The sequence below is a fragment of the Carcharhinus amblyrhynchos genome, chromosome 13 (assembly GCF_965287045.1).
Source record: "Carcharhinus amblyrhynchos chromosome 13, sCarAmb.v2.hapA, whole genome shotgun sequence".
NCBI lineage: Eukaryota > Metazoa > Chordata > Chondrichthyes > Carcharhiniformes > Carcharhinidae > Carcharhinus > Carcharhinus amblyrhynchos.
Window position 1 is genome coordinate 9,806,935 of NC_137336.1, and position 20,581 is coordinate 9,827,515.

The 20,581-nt window shown below is 49.4% G+C and overlaps 1 protein-coding gene across 1 annotated transcript in view; it reads right to left on the reverse strand.

Annotated features, from left to right (window-relative positions):
- Positions 1 to 262: 262 nt before the first annotated feature.
- Positions 263 to 20,581, reverse strand: part of cdx1b (caudal type homeobox 1 b) — a 51,811-nt gene continuing 31,492 nt past the window's right edge. Inside the window, exons 2-4 of the mRNA XM_080201034.1 lie at positions 20,229 to 20,318; positions 3,305 to 3,450; positions 263 to 541 (exon numbers count right to left, since the gene is read on the reverse strand). Coding sequence (XP_080057160.1) covers positions 344 to 541; positions 3,305 to 3,450; positions 20,229 to 20,318 — 434 coding nt within the window. The 3' untranslated portion in view covers positions 263 to 343. The remainder of the gene's footprint in view (positions 542 to 3,304; positions 3,451 to 20,228; positions 20,319 to 20,581) is intronic.

A 20,581-nucleotide genomic window follows, 5' to 3' on the forward strand; every position in this document is an offset into this window, starting at 1 on the left:
CCGAGAGACGGCAAATCCATCTCTGTTCCCCTGGGCAGCGAGTCGGGTTTCCCAATGGATTGGCAAAGCAAAAGGTTAGAGTCCAAGTCTCGATTCCCAATGGCCCAATCTGTTCCTTCTGTCCCCCCACCCCACCCCACCCACCCCCCCTCCTCCACCTTCCCTAGGCGACGAGGGAGAGTGGACGGAGGTAGCATCCCGAGTGTTCAATGCCGGTCGCCATTCCCAAAGGACAAAAGCCTCTTCCATGTTGTGAGCGAGTCTCTCTGCAGCCACAGCCTTGCCGGATCCAGAACAGGGCAGGCCCGTTGCCCAGGAGATACAGGTAGAGGGAGGAGTTGGGTTAAGTCAGGTATTCCTCTTTGATAGTCAGTGGGATGGACTGAGAGGCAAGGTTGCTGCTGCTGCTAACCAGTCCAATGGCTGTGGGAGGCCCAGGGACTGGTGGAGTGGGTGTTGTCGTGCTGGCCTGCTGTGACTGCTGCTTCTTCTTGTTGATTTTCCTCTCTTTAGCTCGCCTGTTCTGGAACCAAATCTTCACCTGAGACAGAGCGGGAGAAGAGAACATACAATCCGCATCAAAAAAACACTCTCCATCCTTCCAAGCTCAAATATCCACACACAATTACTTCTTGTCTTATTTATGAACTTAAAATGAAGGCGAGGGCTGCAAAACTCTTGCATTTTTAGCAGGGGTAAGATCTGCTGTGGGTCAGCCATTCAGGACTAAGGTGAGGGAGAATGTCTTGGCGTCATAGAGTCATAGAGGTTTACAGCATTGAACCAGGTCCTCCGGCCCAATTTGTCCATGTCGCCCTTTTGATTAACCCCTAAGCTAGTCCCAATTGCCCGCGTTTGGCCCATATCCCTCTACACCCATCTTACCCCTGTAACTGTCTAAAAGCTTTTTAAAAGACAAAATTGTATCCGCCTCTACTACTACCTCTGGCAGCTTGTTCCAGACACCCTGTGTGAAAGAAATTGCCCCTCTGGGCCCTTTTGTATCTCTCCCATCTCACCTTAAACCTATGCCCTTTATTTTTAGACTCCCCTACCTTTGGGAAAAGATATTGACTATCTGGCTGATCTGTGCCCCCCATTATTTTATAGACCCTCATAAGATCACTCCTAAGCCTCGTACGCTCCAGAGGAAAAAGTCCCAGTCGATCCAACCTCGCCTTATAACTCAAACCATCAAGTCCCAGTAGCATCCTAGTAGCAGCCTAGAAAGAGAAAGAAAATAGGTCCAAGAGGGAGCTGGACGTGGTCCTTGCGGCTAAAGAGATCAAGGGGTATGGAAAGAAAGCAGGAGTGGGATACTGAAAGTATATGATCAGCCAGGACCATATTGAATGGTGGTGTAGGCTCGGAGGGCCGAATGGCCTACTCCTGGATCTATGTTTCTATGTTTCTGTTCTGGTTGATTCGAATGCTTTGTGAGCTTGTAAACAACAAAGCCAACCGTGCCTCCATTTTGTCTCCAGATGTAAAAGCTGCCGTCTGACTTTCGGGAGGGTTTGACCCGGGCCCCAGTCCCTGTGGAAATCCAGTCACACAGCCTATTGTCGGGGCAGTGTTCAGCACACTTCACATCACAGTCCCCACCACTACCACACCCATCCCCCAGACCAGAACAGTCCGTTTTAGCTGAAATTTAAAGATAGCCATCCTTTCCTAACAACTGGGGAAAGAAATCCAAACCAAATCCTATTGAAAATCAACCAACAATATAGCTGCATCCTGGCGGAGAAAGGCAAAGGGTTTACTGATGTGTGGGAGCACCGCACTGAAGAGCAGAATGAAATATTTTCTGCATTAGCAAGCAGACAGAATCATAGAATCCCTACAGTGCAGAAGGAGGCCCTTTGGCCCATCGAGTCTGCCCTGACCACAATCCCACCAGGCCTAATCTCCATAACCCCATACATTTACCCTAGCCAGTCCACTGAGGGGCAATTTAGCATGGCCAATCCACCTAACCCGCATTTCTTTCAGGCTGTGGGAGGAAACGGGAGCATCCGGAGGAAACCCACACAGAAACGGGGAGAACATGCAAATTCTGCACGGTGTCCAAAGCCGGGAATTGAGCCCATGCCCCCGGCGCTGTGAGGCAGCAGTGCTAACCACTGTGCCACCGTGCTACCCCGTGCTTTGAAAGTTTGTTTTCGAAAGGAAGGGAATGGGGTACAGACCGGACTTTGAGACTTAAGGAACAAGGAGGCATCAACAGGGCCCTGGCTGATGGAAATCTGGCACACACACTTCCAGCGGAATGATTTTCGAAGATTCAATCTGGTATGTAACGGGCTTGCTGGAGACTGAGGGTGCCCTGAAACTTCAGCTGGCATTCCCCAGTCCCGCAAGCCCCACTATGGCTGCCAGCGAGAACGGAATATTTGGCGCTCAGCCAAAACTCCATTCACTGCAGCAGGACTGGAGAATCCAGGCCATGGGCGAGATCGGAGAATTGTGGCCTTCGTCTTGCATTGGCTACCCACCAGTCAGGAGAGGGCATTCCATTGAGTTAATTGGTAAATGCAAGAGTCATTTTTCCTTTGATTTAATAGTTGTCTGTCAAATAACGTTTGATCCATATTGATTTTAGTTTGTTTGTTACATTAAAGCTTTAAAACATGACATCTTGCCCCGTGACTCAGTCAATCGGAAATTTGAATCTCTTTAAAAGTTATCAATCTCATGACAACACAAACGGTCACATAGATACCATACATGGACAGGCTGACAAACACAAACACATATGTACGGGGGGCAGCATGGTGGCACAGTGGTTAGCACTGCTGCCTCACAGCACCAGGGACACGGGTTTGATTCCCAGCTTGGATCACTCTCTGTGTGGAGTTTGCACATTCTCCCCATGTCTGCATGGGTTTCCTCTGGGTGCTCCAGTTTCCTCCCACAGTTAAAAGATGTGCAGGTAATGTGAATTGGCCATGCTAAATTCTCCCGCAGTGGAGTGTGGTGACTGGGGGATTTTCACAGTAACTTCATTGCAGTGTTAATGCAAATCTACTTGTGACCAATAAATAAAGTTTACATGCTACAGATATACACACATAGGTGAACACACATACACCACACACTGCCAGCATTGGCAATAATCCCTGGCTGGATCTTCCTTCCACTCTGGACCAGACCAACTGAGGCTATTTCCCGCACTCACTGAGCACAGGCCAAGGGTCAATCTAGGGGTTTCTACGTCTTGACAAGTCACTGACCCATGACACCCACGGCAACGGTTTGCTGGGATTTAGGTTCTTGTTACACATAAATGAGACACACCCACCTGTCGCTCAGACAATCCTAATGCGATTGCCAATTCGGATTTCCTGCGGATGGTAATGTATCTGCTGTAGTGGAATTCCTTCTCTAACTCCAGCCTTTGATGATCAGTGTAGACCACTCGATACTTGTCTTTCGTTCTGGTTTTGCCTGCTGATAAAGAGAGAGGAACAACCTGATTTATTAAGCACGGCCTTGAGCGCTCGAGAATCTCCACCTTACAGCCAGTGCGAGGTCAGTGCTGGCCCGTACATTATCCACCTGTATTTAATTGGAAAATGGCACGGCTAAATACATTTATAAAGATACAGGGACAGAAGGAGGCCATTCAGCTCCTCTAGCCCATTCTGCCATTCACTAAGATTATTGCTGAGCTGTATCTCAAACTCACTGTATATACCTTAGCTCCATAGCACTTAGTGTCTTCATCCAACAAGTCTCACAATGCTAGATTGAAGTCCAACGGGCTTATTTGGAATCACGATCTTTCGGAGCACTGCCCCTTCATCGGGTGAGTGAAGTACGTTGGAAGTGCAGTTACTGCTATACTGTAGAGAGCATTATTGTACACAGCAAGAGCCCACAAACAACAACGCAAGAATGACTAAATATTCTTGATTGAATGATGTTGGTTGCTGGATAAATGTTGCCCTGGGCACCAGGAAGAACAGCCCTTCTATTCAAAATAGTATCTGTGGGATCTTACACATGCAACTGAGAGGTCAGATATCCGATTAGGCGACCTGGTTAACACTGCTAAGGCTGGTATTAATTGGCCATCCCTAGTTGCCCTGAGAGGGGGGATGGCAGGCCAACTTTAATCCCTGGTGGCGGGTTTTGTACAAAGCGGGTTTCTCGCTGGGCCTCTCGAGAGGGAGGTTGAAAGGCAGCCTCGTTGTTGCCTGTCTGGAGCGACATGTAGGCCAGCCTGGGTAAGGATGGCAAGTTTCCTTCTCGGTGAAGGCTATTCGTGAACCAGCTGGCTGTTTTCCTTCCCAGACTTTGTCCCAAATGCCACAACCAGGATCTGGGTGGCAGGGCTGGAAGGCATTACTGATCTGATGGCACAGTCAGTACGCCATCGTGGCACACGTATCACCCAGCAGCAAGGACTGAACTCCCTCCGCGTTGGGCAGCAGTGTCCCCCTGGGCTGTGGGTCAATCCTGGTAGGTGCATTGTTCCCCTATCCCTCCTCTCGTTTCCCTTGCTCCAGCTACCCTGGGGTGAGAGAGGCACGCTATTTTTTGATTCGCCTGACGCAGGATGAGAAAGGCACGATATTTTCTGCGTGTTTTTGTTGTCGAAAGAAATACAAAAATAAACAGGCCTTTTTTTTTTCAGGCTCGTGTGCAAGTGGTGAGGGTGGAGTCAGCAAAAAGCATCCAAGCAGCCCAGTAACTAGTGGAAAATCTGGCTGTCAAACCACAAGCGACCAGCGTGAGTCACTAGTTGGTGTGTCGACACAGCGTCTAAGTGTGTTAACTGAAGTTAACTCCACAATGTGACAGTCCCAAAACAACATTTGCGTGAAATGTGTCAAATAACATCGATAGCAGCATGCCCTTTCGTTTACACATCACTGGGTTCATCTGGGCACAGCAAGAAGGAACAACATGTCACCATATTATAGAATGATTCAGTGCAGGAATAGGCCACTTGGTCCACCAGACCAGTGTTGGCACTTCATCCGTTTTGCCCTGTAAATTGTTCACCTTTTAAGCACTTAACCACGGTGGCAGAGTGGTTAGCACTGCGGCCTCACAGCACAAGGGATCCAGGTTCGATTCCCAGCTTGGGTCACTGTCTGTGCGGAGTTTGCACATTCTCCCAGTGTCTGCGTGGGTTTCCTCCAGGTGCTCCGGTTTCCTCCCAGACTCCAAAGATTTGCAGGTTAGGTGGATTACCATGCTAAGTTACCCCTTAGTGTCAGAGGGACTAGCTAGGGTAAATATGTGGGGATAGGGATGGGATTGTGGTCGGTGCAGACTCAATGGGCTGAATGGCCTCCTTCCGTGCTGTAGGATTCCCTGAAATGTTCTATTAACCAAACCTCTTTCGAAAGTTGCTATTTTTTCTGAATCCTTTCAGGCAAAGAATTCCAGCTCACAGCACTCCGCTGTGTAAAAAAACAATATCTTTCTTCTCGCCCTCCAGCTGGCCATGACCCCGGTGATCTTCAGCTCAGAGAATTCCCGATAAGTCTCGAACTATACCCCGTGCTGAGCATTTCCTGCATTGGCGATGATAATTCCTGCTGGGGTTCGAGTTACCAGCCCATCAGGGCTTCCTGAAGCTCTCCTTCACTTGAAGACCAACCCCCCCAAGGACGCAATCAAAAATCCAGCAGAAAAACTGCTTCAGTGTTAAAAAAAGAACATAACAACATGGATTGGAACAGGAGCAGGCCACTTAACCCATCAGACCTGCTCTACCACTCAAGAAGACTATGGTCGATCTGATTCTGACCTCAATTCCAATTTCCTGTTTGCCACCCACCACAACCCTTGGCTCCCTCGCCAATTAAAAATCTGCCTAACTTAAACTTTAATACATTCAGTGACCCAGTCTGCAGTGCTTGATGGGCTCCAGCAACCCTTGATTGCTCCAGCAACTCTCTGAGAGAAGAAATTCCTCCTCATCGCCATATTTGATGGGAGACCCCTTATTTTTAAAGTGCCGTCTCCCCCACCCCACCCCCCCCCCCCCCCCCCCCCCACCAGTTCTTTTCTTTATTCATTCGAGGGCGTCACTGGCTGGCCAGCATTTATTGCCCATCCCCAGTTGCCCTTGGAGGGCTGTTGAGAGTCAACCACATTGCAGAGGCTCTGGAGTCACGTGTAGGCCAGGCCAGATAGGGACGGCAGATTTCCTTCCCTAAAGGACGTCAGTGGATCGGATGGGTTTTTCCGACAATCGACAAAGGTCACCAGGAGATTCTTAATTCCAGGTTTTTTTCATTGAATTCAAATTCCACCGTCTGCCTTGGCGGGATTCGAACCCGGGTCCCCAGAACGTTAGCTGAGTTTCTGGATTAATAGTCTTGTTAAATTAAGGCCCCATCCACCTCCACAGGTAGATGTAGAGAAACGCTAATGCCACTATTTCTAAGAGGGTGGCTGGGGTCAATATTTATCCATCGATGAATGTCACTCAAACAGGTTAGCGCATTGCCGCATGCAAACTGACTGCTGTGTTTCCAATATTCTGACAGTGACTACACTTTACCAAGTGTTTCATTTGTTACAAGATAGCATTGGTTCCGAAGCAGCCAGCATTATTAAGGACACCACACACCCCGGACATTCTCTCTCCCACCTTTGTCCATCGGGAAAAAGATACAAAAATCTGAGGTCACGTCCCAACCGACTCAAGAACAGTTTCTTCCCTGCTGTTGTCAGACTCTTGAACGGACCTACCTCACATTAAGTTGATCTTTCTCTACACCCTAGTTATGACTGTAACACTACGTTCTGCACTCTCTCCTTTCCTTCTCTATGAACGGTATGCATTGCCTGTACGGCAAGAAACAATACTTTTCACCGAATGCTAATACATGTGACAATAATAAATTAAATCAAATCAAGGAGCACTGGAACACTGGAAAATATATACAAGAGGCGGCTGGATACAGCACTTGAGGCGAATGGGATCAAAAGTTATGGGGAGAAAGTACACTGGGCTATTGATTGGGATGATCAGCCATGATCGTGATGAATGGTGGAGCAGGCTCGAAGGGCTGAATGGCCTCCTCCTCCTCCTATCTTCTTTGTTTCTCTTGTCATGAATGATGCAATGCAAATGCAAGGCTTTCCACTTCAGAGGCCAGAGAGATCATTTCCCACGACCCCCGGCCTGGAGGGGGTCACCGCCGGTCCTGCTCCTTCTCATTCTTTCAATCTGCCTGTGTGCTGCTTCGGAGGGTAGAAGATCCTCGCAGTTTGCCAGCAAACAACTTCACCATTTGTGTCGCTGATTCCTGACTCCAGTTAAAGCAGTACCAGGAGTTAACCTCCACCTATCACATTTCGTAGCAGAGCCTGACAAACCCCAGACACCATGTAAAGCTCTGGATACTCTGGGGTGGCCTGAACGAGGTCTTGAGCTGAAACGTCAGCTAGTTTAACCCAACATTAGAGCGAGTCACCACCTTCCGGCAGAGGCACCTCTGCCCAGACGACTAATTGGAACCTGATTGCCAATTAATTTGCCTGTGAGCGAGCCATTTTGATGGTTAGCATTTAACCGTACGCTCCCTCCAAGCTGTAAGCCAGGGGTACATCAGTAAAAACAGCATTATTTGCCATCTTTTAGTGTCCAATTACTGCTGGAGAGTCGAAGGAAACTTCTAAAACACTGGGAGAATTTCACCAACATCCAAGCCACATTGCTTCTGGAAATTCACACCTGGAATGATGAAGGATGGCACGATGGCACAGTGGTTAGCACTGCTGCCTCACAGCACCAGGGACCTGGGTTCGATTCCTGGCTGGGTCACTGGCTATGTGGAGTCTGCACATTCTCCCCATGTCTGTGCGGGTTTCCTCCGGGTGCTCCAGTTTCCTCCCACAGTCCAAAGATGTGCAGGTTGAGTGGACTGGCCATGCTAAATTGCCTCTTAATGTCCCAATACAGAGTCATACAGTGCAGAATGTGTAGGTTAGGTGGATTAGCCATGGTAAATGGATGGGGTTACGGGGATGGGGTGCAAGGGAAGGTCTGGGGGTGCGATGCTTCCTTAGAGAGTCGAGGAAGACTTAATGAGCTAAATAGCCTCCCCCTACTGTGGGAATTACATTTTGGAGACTGTCATTGAGCTTGGCCATAACAGAAAACAGTACAGCACAGGAACAGACCCTTCGGCCCACCAAGTCTGTGCTGACACGGATGCCTCTCTAATCTAGTATTTTCTTGCTTCAACATGGTCCATATCCCTCTATCCCCAGCCTATTCATGTATCTATCCAGATGTTAGGTAGAGAGGCTGCCGCTGGAGGGGACAAGAGGCGGAGGGGTGGGAGTTCAGAATGCCCCTCTCCCCATCCCCAACAACCCATCCTCCCCGGGATCTTAGAATCAGGGGGGGAGGATCAGGATACTGAATTTGATGATCAACCATGATCAAAATGAATGGCGGAGCAGGCTCGAAGGGCCGAATGGCCTACTAGTTTCTATCCCTGCCCCAGGACCTCGAGGGCAGCATCCGAGAGCCTCTGAGTCTGCAGCTGGGACATTGCTAAAGGTTTCGCTGTCCGTCAGTCAGGACAGACAGTGAATGGAGGGATATAAGCTGTCGAGCTAGGTAGGTAAAGGTGATTTACACAGGCTTGGAGGGCCCAAGGTCCTTTCCCTGTGTAAAGTGTTTTGTTCTTTGACACGACACACTGAGGAGGAAGGAGCCCGCGCACACACGGCCCGACCAAAATTACACCTGACCAGCACTCGAATGCTAAACCCAATGAGCTTCTAGATTAACCCCGCAGGAAGATCAAATCAGAGCAAAGAACAACACAGGACAAGAAACAGGCCCTTTCGCCCTACCAGCCCGCGCTGCCCATTTTAACACTCAGTGAGTGCCTCATTCCAATCCTTCTTCTACCTACGACTTTTGCCTACGCCTCTTGGACTCCACCATAAAGGCATGCAAATTTAGAGAATTGTACGTGCGCCAGATTAAGGGGGGTCTAATTTAGGGACAATTTGTTAACACCAATCAGCTTAAAAGCACGTTTTTGGGGTGGTGGGAGGAAACCGGGAGAAATTAGGATCAGAAGCCAGATTTTCAAACAGTGTATCTTAACAGCGCTACAAACATTTCAGCACCATTTTCAACCTTTCACCACAATCAACCCCCACCCCCCCCCAATTATTTGCAAACAGAACTCCCATGGTCCGTAGGGCAGCTTGGGGCCACTCTGCCCATCCTGACCGGCCTAGCTCCTTGCTGGAGCTATCCGCAGAATGTCCTCCCCAAAACTTGTGATTTTCTCTGTTTCAAATTATAGTTTCCTTTTATTCTGAGGCACCAATGCTTTTATCCACAACCACACCCAATGACAGAGCACTCTGTGTGCCAACAACACTCTGCATCAAACCGCTTCCACCCAACTTCGCTCGTTTCATGACAACCGCCCCCACCAAGAGGGAAAAAAATAATATTTTCTTGTAAGAAGAGTTCAAGGTTTTAAACAATCTTTCTGAAACCTCCTTCCCTGCCCTTGTGTACGCCATCCCAGTAAAGCACTATTCAAGTACACTGCTCTGGCCTCCCTATTACAGCAACAGCATCTTGGGTGGGATTTTCCAGACACGCTTGCCCCAAGGCTGGAAATTCCCACCCGAGGTCAAAAGACCTTTGCATAGTTCCTGCAGTGGTCAGGACAGGGAAACTCTACCCCTTGTGTTTATACAGCACCTTCGCCGCATTCAAACATCGAATCATAGAATCCCTATCGTGCAGAAAGAGGCCAATCAGCCCATCCAATCTGCGCCTTCCCACAGAGCATCATCCCCAGGACTACCCCCCCCCCCCCACCTTATCCTGCAACCCCATGCATTTAGCCAACTAATCCCTCAGCCTACACATCTTGGGATGAATTAGCATTGTCAATGCACCTAACCAGCAAGTCTTTCGGACTGTGGGAGGAAACCGGAGCACCCGGAGGAAACCCACGCAGACACGGGGGGGAATGTGCAGGTTCCCCACAGACACTGACCCAAGGCCAGGAATCGAACCCGGGCCCCTGGCTCTGTGAGGCAGCAGCGACGTATCACTGTGCTACTGTACACTCCAAAGCCTTTCGCAGGAGGGTTATGGAATCATCTGGAAAGGCTGCCCCATGAGAGAAGGTGAGTAAGTCAGATGTGTCTATGTGTCAGCAATCCACCCAGGCCCACTTCCCCCTCTTTTCCCTTCTCGAAAATTCTTTTGATTGGAAAATTTATCCAGTTTGCCTTTGGAAAGCCACAATTAAATCTGCCTCCACCACACACAGGCAGAACATTCCAGATCCTAACCACTTGCTTCGTAAAAATGTTTTTCCTCATGTTATTGTTGCTTTTTTTGCCAATTACCTTAAATCTGTGCCCTCCGGCCCTTTGGCTCTCAATCCTTCTGACAATGGGAGCATTGTCTCCCCGGCAACTCTGTCCACACCCCTCGTGGTTTCAAACACCTCGATCAAGCATCCTCATGACCTATGACCTCATTCCTGGAGCTATTCTTGTGGGGGGGGGTTGGTGGCGGTGGTGACGGCCTAGTAGTATTATCACTAGACTATTAACCCACAAACTCAGCAAATGTTCTGGGGACCTCCACGATGTGGAGATGCTGGCGTTTGACTGGGGTAAACGCCTGACAAAGGGGCAAACCCCGAAAGCTTGTGGGTTTCCTATCAAATAAATCGGTTGGACTTAAACCTGGTGTTGTCAGACTTCTTACTGTGTTCAAATCCCACCACAGCAGGTGGTGCAACTGAATTCAATAAAATAAACCTAGAATTAAGAACCTACTGGTGACAATGAAACCATTGTCAGAAAGACCCTCCTGGTTCACTGATGTCCTTCAGGGAAGGAAATCTGCCATTTTTTTACCTGGTCTGGCCTACATGTGACTCCAAAGCCAAGCAATGTGGTTGACTCTCAACTGCCCTTGGACAACTAGGGATGGGCAGTAAATGTTGGCCAGCTGGCGATGCCCATGTCCCATGAATGAATAAAAAAACTTATCTGCACCCTCTCTAAAATCTTTACATCCTTCCTAAAGTGCAGTGCCCAGAGCCGTGCAGAGATACTCCAGTTGAGGCTAAACTAGTGTTCTAGAAATGCTCCCCTTAACTTATTGCTTTTGTAGTTTATGCCTCTTTATATAAATCCTAGGATCCCATATGTTTTACTCACCACTTCCTCAACTTGCCCTCACAGCTCCAATGATCTCCATATAACCCAAGTCACTCTGCCCCTGCGCCACCTTTAACATTGTATGCCAGGGTTTTCCAGCCCTTCCTGCCATTGGGCTCTTCCAGTCCCACCGCTGTGAAAGGAGGTTTCAATGATATGCTGGCCACGCCGCACGTTTCCTCGCCGTTGGTGGGGGACAGGGGGGTTGGAAAATTCCAGGTCCCCTCCTCTATTTTGTATCGTTTCTCCTATCACGTGGCCAGCAGGGTGGCACAGTGGTTAGCGCTGCCACATCTCAGTGCCACGGACCCAGGTTCGATTCCCGGCTTAGGTCACTGTCTGTGCAGAGTCTGCACACTCCCCTCGCCCCCCCTTTCTGTGCTCCAGCTTCCTCCCACAGTCCAAACACGTGCTGGTTAGGTGCACTGGACAATGGTGAATTCTCCCTCAATGTACCCAAAATGCACAGGTTAGGAGGTTACTGGGGTAAATGTGTGGGCTTACGGGGACGGAGTGCGCCTCGGTAAGATGGTCATTCACAGAGCCAGTGCAGACCTCAATGGGCCGAACAGCCTCCTTCTGCACTGTAGGGTTCAAAGGCTCTATAATTTCCTCTCAAAATGCATGAATTTAAACTTCTCTGCATTAAATTCCATCCACTAACCCTTTCCTTCCACCAGGTTGTCTACAGCCTCTTGAAGTTTAAAACCTGAAAGTTCACAATAGTTCCTAGTTTTTGTCAGCTGCCGATTTGCACACTGTGCCCTGTACACCCAAGCTGGAGTTGTGTAAACATGATTAAAAACAGATCACACAGCCAGAGGATTATAGAACAGCTACAAATTTAGAAACCAGAAAAGCCAAATGTTTGGAATGATCTCTGAGGTTTGAAGCAGAGTAAGAAGTCTCACTTCAACAGGTTGAAGTCTAACAGGTTTATTTGGAATCACAAGCTTTCGGAGTGCTGTCCCTTCACCGGATGAGTGAAAAGCTCACCGGAGGAAGGAGCAACACTCTGAAAGCTTGTGCTACCAAATAAACCTGCTCGACTTTAACCTGATGTTGTGAGACTTCTTATTGTGTTTACCCCAGTCCGACGCCGGCATCTCCACATCGTTGAAGAAGACTACAGAAGTAGGGAGGGGCAAGATTATACAACAAAGAACAAAGAAAATTACAGCACAGGAACAGCTCCCACCCAACTGAACGTGCTGCCCAACTGAACTAAAACCCTCTACCCTTCCAGGGACCATATAGAGGGATTCAAAAATAAAATGTGACTGTTAAATTCGGGGAATTGCGTAACTGGGAGTCACCGTAGATCAAAAGGCGAAGGAGTGATCGGTAAACAGGACTTGGTGTGAAGAAGGGTAGCAGGGTTTTGGGTGAGCTTAGGTTTACAGAGGTTGGGTGTGGGACCCCAGCCCAAACCTCAAGGTAACAGTGGCATGGATGTGAGTTTCAACATCAGGTGAGTTGAGGCCACAGCGGAGCGGGTGAAAAGAATATAGACGTATTGAACCAATGGAGGGACTGTGAAAGATATTCTCAATGATGATAATGGAAGAGAGGTTAGCAAAAGCTGAAAAGGCAAGAACAGGTCTGGCAGCATCTGTGGCAAGAGTGAAAAATAAAGTTAATGGGTGGGGAGAATGATAGGTGCAATACAGTTTCACTGCTTCTGCTTGAGTGCCTGTGTTCAGGTGAATGTTGAATTTAATTTTATTGAAAAGTCACACGTAGACTTCCATTAACACTGCAATGAAGTTACTGTGAAAATCCCCTAGTCACCACATTCCAGGTGTTCGGGTACACCGAGGGAGAATTTAGCACATCTAATGCACCTAACCAGCACAACTTGAGATTGTGGGAGGAAACTGTTGCCAATATGAAAAATCGGGCTGGCACGGTGGTACGGTGGTTTAGCACTGCTGCCTCACAGCGCCAGGGACCTGATTCCCAGCTTGAGCCACCGTCTGTGTGGAGTTTGCACATTCCCCCTATGTCTGCGTGGGTTTCTTCTGCATGCTCCTGTTTCTCCCCACAGTCGGAAAGATGTGCTGGTTAGGTGCAACAGCCATGCTAAATTTTAGGTGCGATATTATCTGAAGAACAAAGAGATGGCTTGAGAAAAAAAGGTAGTACAGAGCAATCTCTTTCACCATCTACTTCCTTAGGTAGCTGTTTGATTCAACAGCAAGCATCAGTAGAGTCATGAGGAAATACCTTTTATTCAGCAAGTGGTTAGCGTTTGGATGAACTGTCTGCATGCGCGGTGGAAGCAGATTTGAGCATGGCTTCCAACAGAGAATCGGCCAATTATCTGATGAGAGAAAGGGCGATGGGGAAAGGGCGAAGGGAGTGTGACATGTGAGTTACTCCTGTAGACAGCCGGTACCGACACAATGGGCTGAATGGCCTACTGCTGTGCTATCAACATTCTCTGATTCTATGACCTACAATGCAGTCATTGCCTGATCACATTGATCAGTGTCTCTTCATGTCCCTGTTACAGATAAGTGAAGACTATGCCAGCGATGGAGGGATTCAGGACCCAGCAGTTCAGTCTCATGTTCCTTGCGAGCGCATTACACGCTGCACACATCGCGGGAATTCTCCGGTCAGTCATACCCGTCACCGCAGCCACCGAGAACAGAGAATTTGACGCTCAGTCAAAACTCCACTTGCTGCAGTGGGATCAGGGAACCCCAGCGGCGGACACGGAGAATCCCAGCCGCGGACACGGAGAATCCCAGCCGCGGACACGGAGAATCCCAGCCGCGGACACAGTCGGAGAATCCCAGCCGCGGACACAGTTGGAGAATCCCAGCCGCGGACACAGTTGGAGAATCCCAGCCGCGGACGCAGTCGGAGAATCCCAGCGGCGGACACAGTTGGAGAATCCCAGCCGTGGACACAGTTGGAGAATCCCAGCCGCGGACACAGTCGGAGAATCCCAGCGGTGGACACAGTTGGAGAATCCCAGCCGCGGACACAGTTGGAGAATCCCAGCGGCGGACACAGTTGGAGAATCCCAGACTCGGACACAGTTGGAGAATCCCAGCCGCGGACACAGTTGGAGAATCCCAGCCTCGGACACAGTTGGAGAATCCCAGCTGCGGATGCAGTCGGAGAATCCCAGCCGCGGACGCAGTTGGAGAATCCCAGCCGCGGACACAGTCGGAGAATCCCAGCGGTGGACACAGTTGGAGAATCCCAGCCGTGGACACAGTTGGAGAATCCCAGCCGCGGACGCAGTTGGAGAATCCCAGCCGCGGACACAGTCGGAGAATCCCAGCGGTGGACACAGTTGGAGAATCCCAGCTGCGGATGCAGTCGGAGAATCCCAGCCGCGGACGCAGTTGGAGAATCCCAGCCGCGGACACAGTCGGAGAATCCCAGCGGTGGACACAGTTGGAGAATCCCAGCCGTGGACACAGTTGGAGAATCCCAGCCACGGACACAGTCGGAGAATCCCAGCGGTGGACACAGTTGGAGAATCCCAGCGGTGGACACAGTTGGAGAATCCCAGCCGCGGACACAGTTGGAGAATCCCAGCCGCGGACACAGTTGGAGAATCCCAGCGGTGGACACAGTTGGAGAATCCCAGCCGCGGACACAGTTGGAGAATCCCAGCCGCGGACACAGTTGGAGAATCCCAGCCGCGGACACAGTCGGAGAATCCCAGCGGTGGACACAGTTGGAGAATCCCAGCCGCGGACACAGTCGGAGAATCCCAGCGGCGGACACAGTTGGAGAATCCCAGCGGCGGACACAGTTGGAGAATCCCAGCGGTGGACACAGTTGGAGAATCCCAGCCGCGGACACAGTTGGAGAATCCCAGCCGCGGACACAGTCGGAGAATCCCAGCGGCGGACACAGTTGGAGAATCCCAGCGGTGGACACAGTTGGAGAATCCCAGCGGCGGACACAGTTGGAGAATCCCAGCGGTGGACACAGTTGGAGAATCCCAGCGGCGGACACAGTTGGAGAATCCCAGCCGTGGACACAGTTGGAGAATCCCAGCCTCGGACACAGTTGGAGAATCCCAGCGGCGGACAAGGTCGAAGAATCCCAGCTGCGGATGCAGTCAGAGAATCCCAGCCTCGGACAAGTTTGGAGAATCCCAGCCGCAGGCGGGGTCGGGGAACCCTAGCCACCATTTCACAAAATTATTCAATGTCCTTATCCCCAAGATTCCATACACGAGGAGGATGTTCACTGCATATTGAACATTCTTGCCTCAACCTGAGAAACAATGATGAGTTGGTCCTTTACCCCTTTGCTGTCATACAGAATCTTAAGGACATAGGAATGGGGAGCGAGAGTGGGTGATTCAACCCTTCGAGTCCACCCCATCATTATATATGATCATGGCTGATCTCCATCTCATCCTAAACTCCACTTCCCTGCCTTTTCCCCATCGCCCTTTATCCCACTTCTGATCAAATATCTATCTATCTCTTTCATCTATCCATTGATTGATTCCAGACCCACTGCCCTTTGGGGCAGTGAGTTCCATAGATTCACCACCCTCTGTGAGAAGTAGCTTCTCCTTATCTCTGTCTTGACCCTTCCCCCTCTTACTCTACAGCTATGACCCCTTGTCCGAGACTGTTCTAGAAGGAAGGACATTTGCTAAACATTTACTTTATCAATCCCGTTGTGTATTTTATATACCTCAATCAAATTCCCCCTCAATCTCTGAACTCCAGCAAGTACAAGCCCAAACTTATACAACAGCCCCTTCGAACCTGGAATCAATTTCGTGTGTGTAATAGTGGCTGCCACACAAAGTTCTGGTGTGGCTCCCACTCTGTCCAAAACCACAAGGAACTACAAAGGGTCGTGAATGTAGCTCAATCTATCACACAAACTAGCCGCCCCATCCATTGTCTCTGAGTACACTTCTCGCTGCCTCGGCAAAGCAGCCAGCATAATTAAGGACCCCCTGCACCCTGGACATTCTCTCTTCCACCTTCTTCCTTCAGGAAAAAGATACAAAAGGCTGAGGTCACCGACTCAAGAACAGCTTCTTCCCTGCTGCTGCTGTCAGACTTTTGAATGGACCTACCGTGCATCAAGTTGACCTTTCTCTACACCCTAGCTATGACTGTAACTTAGGTGCGGATACGATCGGCGCAACTTGTGGGCCGAAGGGCCTGTTTGTGCTGTAGCGTTCTATGTTCTACGTAACACCACATTCTGCACTCTCTTGCTTCCTTCTCTATGAATGGTATGCTTTGTCTGTACAGCGCGCAAGAAGCAATACTTTTCACTGTGTGTTAATACATGTGACAATAGTAAATCAGATCAGATCAAAAACAATCACTGCATCCACGAATTCACCGCAGGTGAAGATCTTTTTGAATGGAGCCGTCCTTTGGGGTAAAGAGTTCTGAGTTGCTGTTGGTGATCAGGTCGACCTGTTCATCAGAGGCCAGGGAGTAAGTCCAATGCTTTGAAATTGCCTTCCTGTCCCACACTACCCTCCACTTCTCCTCCACGTTTTGACTTTATTACCTGCTGAATTCCAGTTATCCCATCCTGATTGTCAACATAATCGAAGGCCAATTGCACAATGCCTACGCTGACAGAAAATTTATGATGAAAAATTGCTGTCCCTGATAGTGATTCTTGAGAGACCTAAGTTGAGTTGTTGATAAGAAGCTTACCCTGGTTAATGGATAATGTGAGCTTTATTCCACTTCTCCTCACGGAATTCAACAACAAGTCCTTGGCTTTTCCGCAGCTCGGAGTCAGTGGGTGACCCTTCCCCCAGTAGCCACCCAATCAAAATGGGAGAACGAGCAGCCAATGTTTACTGACAATGTTTAGAGACAAGAAAGTATTTGTTTATCTGGAGTGCTTTTCACCACTTCAGAATGCCCCAAAGTGTTTTACAGCATAGAGATATCGAATATACAGCAAAGGAACAGGCCATTCAGCCCATTTAGTCCATGCTGGTGCTTATGCTTCACTCCTCCCTTCTTTCCCCAACCAATCTTGTCAGAATATCCTTCTATTCCTTTCTCCCTCATGTTGCTTAGCTTTCCCTCGGGCGCGCCTATCCTGTTTGCCTTTCTACCTGGAGCAGCAACTTCCGCATTCTCACCCCTCTCAAGCTAAAGGGAGTTTCCTTTCAATTTGATTTCCTGGTGATTATCTTAAATTGGTGGCTTCTGCTTGAGCTCTTGTTCTGAAGTGTTGTGAAGTAAGAAGGACAGCAGCCGATGTCTACGCAGCCAACTCCCACAAACAGCAATCTGATAATTGTCAGAAACAATACATGTACATTAGGTACATGGAGGGATATTGGTCAAATACTAACCCGTGACACTGGAGGCCACAAGCCTACTTTTCTTCTACGTTGTGCCAGGGGGGTCTTTTACATCCAACACAGATAGAAATGCCAGGTTAATGCCTCATCCAAAAGGGAAAGTGCAGTGCTCCCTTGATACTGCACCGGGGTATCGGTCTGGATTATATATTTGGAGTGAGATTTGAACCCCGATTTTCTGCCTAAATTCTAACTCTGTAATCTCCATTAGATGTACAGCTACCCCCACACCTCCAAAGCCTCACCCAGCGACCTTACACCCTACCAATTCTGGCCACTTGAGTCTTCCCAACTTCAATCCTCCACCCTCGGGGGCCATGGTCTTCTGTTGCCTGGGCCCTAAGTTCTGTCCACCCCGAACCTCCGTTCCTTTCCAACTCCATCTTCCTCTTTAAGACACACCTGTATCATTGGCCAATCTTTTGGTCGCCTGCCCTATGTAGTGACTCCTTATGTGGGTAGATGCTAACCTGCATCCCACAACCCTCCTTTAAAGTGTTGTTCCTACTTTACAGGTGCCATAGCAACACAGGTTATCTGAGTCAGAGAGGAGAATCTTGCCCAACGAAGGAAATCAACAGTCTGGCAACTGATGTTCTCTCATCTACAGCCTTCGGTATGGCTAACTCACCACACTGTGGACATTCCTCTTCTGAACCTTCTTCACTTGTCCATACTTAAATATAAATAATGTGGTGGGATCTTTAAATTGAAATTAAATTAAATTTCTCCCTAACTAGTCTATTAGAATCGCAGAATCCTGACAGTGCAGAAGAAGTGGTGTGGGGATGCCGGCGTTGGACTGGGGTAAACACAGTAAGAAGTCTCACAACATGAGGTTAAAGTCCCACAGGTTAATTTGGTAGCTAAAGCCACAAGCTTTCAGATCTCTGATCCTTTGTCAGGTGAGCGGAGTTATTTCCACTCACTTGACGAAGGGCCAGAGGCCCGAAAGCTAGTGGCTTTTGCTACCAAATTAACCCTATTGGACTTTAACCTGGTGTTGTGAGACTTCTTACAGCGCAGAAGAAGGCCATTCAGCCCATCAAGTCTGCACAGGCCACAATCCCACCCAGCCCTATTCCTGTAACCCCACATATTTACCCTTGCTAGTCCCCCCTGACACTAACGGGCAACCCACCTAACCCACAATCTTTGGACTTTGGGAGGAAACCGGAGCACCCGGAGGAAACCCATGCAGGCACGGGGGGAACGTGCAAACTCCACACAGGCACTGACCCAAGGCTGGAATTGAACTCAGGTCCCTGGCGCTGTGAGGCAGCAATGCTAACCTACTGTGCCACCGAGGTTGATGGGCCCACAGATCATTCAGTAACTGCTGGCTGGCTCATTTCCTAAACTCTCCATACATTGTCTCCCCACCAGCCACTCCCTACACCACCCCCCCCGGAGGAAACCCACGCAGACACGAGGAGAATGTGCAAACTCCACACAGACAATGACCCGAGCCGGGAATCGAACCCAGCACCCTGGAGCTGTGAAGCAGCAGTGCTATCCCTTGTGCTACCGTGCTGCCCTTGTCTACCAGCTTCGATGGGGAGCTACATTGTGTGTGTACTCCTGGCAGGATCTTCCGTCTGACCTCAGTCAGTGTCCTGTCAGAGGACAACAGGGGAGCAATTTTGGAAAATTCATGTTGTAGCCTGGACTCTGATCCCCACGTTCACCCTCACGTGCATTGCTCTAGCGCCGTTCACATGGCATACCAGCCATCAGTACATCATTACCAGACCAAACCTCCGGAGGAGGAACTATTAGTTTAGGCAGTTACCCAAAACTAGCATCTTACGCCAAAGATTTAGCTGTCCTTCCTAATATCACCTTTAGTTCAGTATCAATGCTTTGTCAGGCAACCCTCCCTGTTAAACACCTTGGGACGTGGAAGACACAACGTGCATTCGTATAGCACCTTCCGTGACCTGTGGATGTTCCAATGTGCTTTACAGCCAGGTTAAGCACTTTTAAAGGGCACTAACTGTGTCAATGTATGAAAGGCAGGAACAGGAAGAGGTCATTCAGCTCCTCGAGCAGCCCCTTGAGAAGGTGGCATCATTTAATTCGATCATAACTGGTTTCTTAACACCTTCCGTTCACTTTGCTTACATCAAAGAACAAAGAACGGCACAGCACAGGAAACAGGCCCTTTGGCCCTACAAGCCCGTGCCGCCCATTTTAACACTCTCAGTGAGTGCCCCACTCAAGTCCCTCGTCACTCGTCGACGCTCCCGTCCACCTCCAGTGGAACTCCGCAATAAAGGGGGTGGAAATTTAGGGAATTGTATGTGCGCCAGATTAAGGGAGATCCAATTCAGGGACAATTTATTGACGCCAATCAGCCTAAAAAGCACGTTTTTGGGACGCGGGAGGAAACCGGAGCACCCGGAGAAAACCCACGCAAGCACGGGGAGGATGTGCAAATTCCCACAGACATTGACCCAAGCCAGAGATCCGACCCAGGTCCCTGTGACTGTACAGCAGACAGTGGTAGTCACTGAGCTGACGTGCAGCCTCCACACCATTGCCCAACCGCAATCTATCAATCTCAGGTCTGACATTTTCCATTTCCTTTAAGTAAGGGACTGTCCATATTTCTGCTACACCCATTCTCCCTTACTGAAGGAGCTATTTAAATGTCAGTTGTTGTTGTTCCAGCCCCCAGGTGGTCCTTTACCTTGGAATGGGTGGGTGGACGTTCTTTCTCCTCTCGACCAGAGGAGTCCCTGGGTATCTCCAGCCGTGGCAAGGCCCCTTCCACTTCCGTCTGAAGAGAGAGTTGGAGGTTTAGCTTCGACCCCTATCTAACATGCGGCAGCTCCAACACTGGGCTTCCTGAACTGTTAGTCCAGGTGGTGATGGAAACACAATGTCTGGGGAATGCAGGAGCAGGAAGGGGGCCATTCAGCCCCTCCAATCTGTTCCAAGGCTCAGTAATGATCAGGGCTGCTCTGCTCTCTATCTCAACTCCGTCAATCCGCCCCTGTTCTGCTTCGACTTTAATACCCTTGCCCACTCAATAGTTACCAA